The sequence below is a fragment of the Odontomachus brunneus genome, unplaced genomic scaffold, assembly GCF_010583005.1.
Source record: "Odontomachus brunneus isolate Ranch 3 - 2012 unplaced genomic scaffold, Obru_v1 Obru_scaffold_282, whole genome shotgun sequence".
Taxonomy (NCBI): Eukaryota; Metazoa; Arthropoda; class Insecta; order Hymenoptera; family Formicidae; genus Odontomachus; species Odontomachus brunneus.
Window position 1 is genome coordinate 31,083 of NW_022639732.1, and position 6,445 is coordinate 37,527.

The 6,445-nt window shown below is 38.2% G+C and overlaps 1 protein-coding gene across 1 annotated transcript in view; it reads left to right on the plus strand.

The window, feature by feature from the left end:
* Positions 1-1,557: 1,557 nt before the first annotated feature.
* Positions 1,558-6,445, plus strand: part of LOC116853151 (receptor-type guanylate cyclase gcy-28-like) — a gene marked incomplete at its 5' end in the record, with an annotated part of 175,096 nt that continues 170,208 nt past the window's right edge. Inside the window, 2 exons of the mRNA XM_032834054.1 lie at positions 1,558-1,674; positions 1,793-1,981. Coding sequence (XP_032689945.1) covers positions 1,558-1,674; positions 1,793-1,981 — 306 coding nt within the window. The remainder of the gene's footprint in view (positions 1,675-1,792; positions 1,982-6,445) is intronic.

Genomic DNA, 6,445 nt, shown 5'->3' on the forward strand with positions numbered 1-6,445 from the left:
TTTTCTTGTATTTTTCAGTAGATAATGCTAACACGCGTGCACTTGGTTTCTTTTTTATACTTTTTTTGAAAAAGTAATTATAACGCACATGTATACATTTCGCGGTATTTCATAAACAATTAAATCGTATGCGTCCAATTCTTCGTTTTCTAACACATCGTAATTTATATCCATTTGTGTTGTTTAAATATAATTACTTGTTATTACTCGCGAATAGTCCTTGCTTTCTTTCTTATAATGTTAAACTTTAAAACTAATTGCTTCACGCACCAATTTCGATATACATACGTAGTAGTGACAATACGACCAATGGTGTGATACAACAACGATTTCTGTCCCTTAAAGTTTCTTAAGCAATATTGGAATCATCGCTCAATATAGTGCAACTTAAAGCACTATAAGTGTCGCTTATACATTGGTGCAACAAACTTACAGATTTAAGTCTCACTTAAAGCCAAAATAACGTTGGTGCAACCGGGCCTTAGTGTATCAAGCCCTCGCTATGTCTCTATGTAACTATGGACAGAAGGACGTACCGAGTTGCGAATCGCGTGTATCACGGTCACGCGCCGGCCGAAGACATCTTTCTTTCGGCTGGCGCTTCCTCTGCTCTCATTGGCTGAGACAAAATAATTAATTTCTCAAAAACTATTGCGAATATCGCAACGTAGCACGGCACAGGACTTTCTTGCTAACCTCAATCCGTTCTACGTTCTCACAAAGAGTCATTATGAATGTCTGAGACACCCTGTATAAACATAAATTATAAAAACATCGTTGGAATCTTTGGAATTATCGCGTATCGCTCGATTGTCAGGTTAAGCAACACTTTAACGTATTCAGAACATGAATGGTGACCGGCATATATCGCTTCAGCTTCGGAATTATCGAGGGAGGATTTGCGAAAGTTTTGAAGTGTATTTGACAATCTTTGGTTTCTAGAAGTCATGAGACATAAGAAAATTAGGAATTTTGTTTATGAAAGCTACGCGGAAAATTTTTAAGCGGACATTTTTACATTATATAAAGGTTTCTGCAATGTTAATTTAATGTTTCTCAATGTTACTGCAATATTGACATTGTTGCAATTCAACATTTTTTTTAACATTGGTTCAATATTACTGTGCTGTATGGGAGAGGCACAAGATTTTAATGTTTTATTTCCAGTATCGCACTGAAAAGTTGCTAAGCAGAATTCACGACAAAATTTCATGAATGCGAAATGATATTTTTGAGTAAAAAATTTTATGCAAGGGAATGAAATATCTATTGATTTGAGGTTGAAACTGCGAAGAAAAATCGAGTTGAAATATCAACATTGATTCCACGTGGATTCGAATTCCAATATTGAGTGGATGTTGACTTGACCGTCCACGTGGAATCCACGTGGATGGTCTACGTTGATTCGACGTGGATTTACGTTCTATTCCCAACGGGATGTTCGTCGGTTACTAAACTCTAGTAATTCTTACTATAAAATTCTCTCCGTGTAAGATTCACAATGTTAAAAACAATATTACGGATCTTAATTATGGATACAATAACTGATGATAATTTTCAACAGTTCTGATACTCAGCGTTCGCGGAATTCTAGTTAGAAAGTTCATGTTAGCCGCACATGAATTAGGAATGACAAGAGGGGACTGGGCTTTTCTCGACGTTGAGATATTTCAAGTAAGATATCATAAAGAACGGAAATTCACTAAAAGACGGTTTATCAATGTGATAACGAATCTATCGTAGATCATTGTTCATTTTTTTATCAACGTTAAAGCGATAAAATCATTTTAAGGGCTCTTATTGGGGCGATCACGACTGGGAAATGGGAGACGAAGACGACACCACTGCCAGAAAGGCTTATGAGGCTTTGTTGAGGGTGTCTCTTCTTCAACCAACCAGTCCTCGATTCCAAGATTTTGCTGACAATGTTAAACAGCGTGCGCAATCCGACTATAATTATACTTTTTCGGAAGGTGAAGAGGTAAGTCGGTAACATTTCAATTTTATTATTACTAGCATTTCTACTAAAATTAATTGTTAATTTCTACTAAAATGCAACTCAAACTGTCACTTTCATGTTTCATCATTCTCATTAAGTAAGCAAGATTAATTAAATATTCGAGAAAGGTGGAACAATGAGATTTGAAATTTGCGATTAAAATACATTCCATAAATATTCAAACTTTTATGATTATCACGTGAGATAATCAATGATAGAAACTGCAATTCTTCAAATTCCATTTATGAGACAAGTATACTGTATTGACAAGTATATTGAATCATTGTAATATCATTAAATGCACATACACAATAATATAATTTTTTTGTTATATTGATGTGTAGCAACAGATTTACTAAAAAAGTATATTTAGATTACTAAAAGTACATTTAGATTTTTATATAGCATATAATATTTTATATAGCATATTGTTTTGAAGAACAAGTTTTGGTCTTTTTCGTATTTATTTTATATTTCTATCTCTTCGTGCTATGGTAATAAATATAAGTGTTACATGCATATACAGGATGTCCCATTTTAAATAACGCACTGGAATGTCTCTTCAAAAGAGCATTTTCAGAAAAAATATTTCAGTTTTCAAATATTTCAAAAGTTATAAGATTCGAAGGGAGATATCTGAAGGTAACTTTGACTTTGATCTCGGCGACCACTGTCAAGGTTATTTCAAGGTCACCTTGAATTTTTTAAATGAAACCTCATACTTTTTATTGCATATTTTTGTAGCTTATCTTGAGAACTTTCCAAAACACTATAATAACGTATTTTTTCATTAAATACTTTTTGAGTAATGAAATTAGAAAGTTATAGTATCGCTGGCATTAACATTATCCAAGGTGTACCATGCAGAGGTTGCTTAGTTGGATTTACATCTCTTTCGTGTATGTGCGTGTGTGGTTGGGTGTGATGTTTATGGATGTGAATGTGTGTGGGTGTATGTGTGTACGTGCGTGTATGCGTGCGTGTGCATGAATAGATGCATAGATAATTGGGTAGTTGTTTATGATAATAAGTTACGGAATAGATAAGGACTGAGGACTTTCATATCACACCCACACACGTACGCACGCACGCATGCGTGTACACACACACTCACACACACATACACACACATATACAAAAGAGATGTAAATCCGACCGAACAACCTCTATGTAGTACATCTTGAGTAATGTTAATGTCGATGGTACAGCAACTTTTAAATTTTATTACTCAAAAAAGTAGGTATAGTACAAGGGTTCTAATTCGGGTCCATTGAACGAGGGTGTGGGGAACTGCGGGCGCGGGGGATGACTTCACGCAAGGCAAGGGGCTTACCAATGGTCGGTAATTTTTTTACTGTTATATTTGTAACGATGCATGTCGTTACGTCACGAAACCAAGGGAACGCAGAACACCGCGAACCGAAAACGCAAGAGGACAGCGCGTCCTCCAAAACAGTAAACAGCGCGACCGCCGAACAACAGCGGTAAATAGCGAATCAAGCGGGATTCGAAATATATAAAACGCTGCGTTTTTGTAATCGAGAGATTCGGTCATCCGCTCTCGAAAGAGAATCAGAACCGATCCACCGCTCTCGAAGGAGAATCCGATTCCGATTATCCGCTCTAAGAGACACCGATTCCGCTCCTGGCCGATTATTGTTCGTCGATTGGCGACTGTAGTCACTCCGCCGTCGTTGCACGGATACGTGGCATCGACATTCGACTCTACTCCGCTCCTGGCAGATTATTGTTCGTCGATTGGCGACTGTAGTCACTCCGCCGTCGTTGCACGGATACGTGTCATCGACATTTGACTATACTCCGCTTCGGGCAGATTACTGTTCGTCGCGTAGCGACTGTAATCATTCCGCCGTCGGCTCACGGATTCGTGAGGCCGACACAGATAAGTTTCACAGTACCGCTGGCCGCATCCGAAATTGCGTCCGAACGAGCCGAGCTCGTTGACTCATAAAGGAAACTCCGAGGGCTAAGGTACCGTGTACGAGGACCGACGGCCGCACCGCATACACCGACCCGATTCCAATCTCCGCGATAGGAGATCGAAGGGAGCGCCACTAAGGCCATATCCAGCGTGCAGCTACGCTGTAATCTCAACGCCCGCGAACATTATATGATTCCGAAACGCCGCTAAACATAGCTGGGAAAAGTGTCCACCGCACTTAAGAGACACGACGCCGAAAGAAACGTCAACAGCATAGACTCGCGAAGACGCGACACTGACATCGTCCGCGCCCCGCGCACCGCGCGTCACATCACACAAATCGCCGTCTAAACAAACCTCTGTCAGGCGATACAAACAATCAAAACCAAAGGCGTCGACACGTATTGTTCGATATATATACTGTCATTATCATCAGCTTAGGATTTTAAATATATTATTCATTATTATTTTCTTAAAACACTGTTTCTCAATTATTCCGCCTATCACGAACCCGATCCGACAAGCGATTCAAATCCGCAACGAATCGCGGTTACATATTTTTTTACTGGCATATTTTTTACCGGCATATTTTTACCTGTATTTTTTACCGGCATATTTAATTTTATTTACCGAGATAATTGGTAATTTTTATCGACCCTGCGATCTGTTTTTATCGACATATCTTTCTACATATTTTTTATTAATATAATTTATATCGACATAATTGATCATTTTATTTACTCTGCGATCCTCCCCTTTCTGCTTTTCAACGCGTTTACGGCCCTTCCCCCTTCCTATTCGCAGCGGTTCGCGAGCGGGCCGCACCCACCTTTTAGAATATTCGCGGCTTTTTCCCCACTCTGGCCATCCGTCCACGCGTCGTCTTCGAGAATATTTTTGAATATTCCAAAAAGTTCGAGACCTTTTGAGGAGGACAAATCTTTTCAGGTAGTAGCAGAGTTTACTCTCCGAAACTATGCGCCTCGATAAAAATTTATCTTTAAACATACACTATCGTATGCTTTCGAGCTATCGTATACGATATACCTACGTAGATACTTTCTCAAAGATTTGGTTGGGAAAAGGAAATAAAAGAGTGAAGAGACATAAATAAATTTTTAAAAATATTTATTTTGTATAATAAAGGTTTACAACTCTCTCCGGCACTGAGACCACCAATTGAATATTTTTAATACATTCTGTAAAGCACAATGCTTAATATGATTATTTCATCGTAAAATATTGGTTGCATCCAGTTTGTCCAAGGAAACTATGTCCTCGTAATCCGCATCCAAGGTCTCGATGATCAGATTACTTTTTACATTGTCATCCAGAAAATTCGCCAACCATTCTCACTTTTCACACCCCTTTACGTATACGAGTGGGGAGGAGGGGAAATGTCTTCATGTTCCATATCGCATGATTTACCAACCACAGCTGTCGTAATCAAATGCTTGGCTCTGCTGTATGCAACGATCCCGTCATCCCATCGTAGTCCATAATGATTAGCCATCAGCCAGTATGTTTTTGATTTGTCGGATTTTGTAAGAAGATGCCATGGTATGGGACTAGTAAAGATATAATGGGAGAGAACAGATCCATTCCTAAGTATCGCTACTTCCTTTACAATGAATCTCTTTCCAACGATGAATCTTTACAAGTCCACAAACATTGGTATAATCATAGCGAAGTATTCTTCGATACGTTCGGGAAAGAGATGTTGTGTATAGCCTTTTGATGTTTTCTATTATTCTTTTCTCATACATACTTTCCAATGTTAGTTGATTTTGCATACTAAGTTGGTTAGTGGGCTGTATTCAACTACATGATGCAGGATCAGACAGTATGCGGTAGTATTCGCTGATATATTCTCTCTACACTCAAATTCTATCCACACATCTACAGTGGCACTCTTGACAGATTCGTTTTGACGCGAACAATCGATAACCACGAAAGGACCTTGCTCCAAAAAGTCAATAGTTGTTAACCATATATCAGCACTGTTATATCCATAATACGATCTGCGGAAACGGCTATACATATCATAAAGTATTGCATATTTTTTTTTTACAAAATTCAAATTTATGTCATCGTATGGATAACACTCTGAATTAAGATAGATCTTTACGTTGATCAAATTGTAGTTGTCGAATTGAGTTATATTTTCCGACATGACATTTTTTCGACTAGTCTGTTTCGACTAATCGCGGTTTTTCCAAATTGTTTTGATGATCCACAAACATTTGGTCGTGCTTTGCAGCAGAGAAAATTCATACAGATCCCATGAGCGGAAACTCATACTCAGGTATCGACCATTCTCCAAAGTTCTCAGTAGTGACAAGTATTAGGACCTTAACTTAGTTTCCGCCCGCAAATGTTAGATGGAAATGCAAACAGTTCTAGTAGTCATTACTAACGAAACAGGTAGTTTGTGATTAATTTCGACATTTCTCGATAACATTCAGTCAGCATACACAATTATTTTCCTAAACAACAATTTCTTT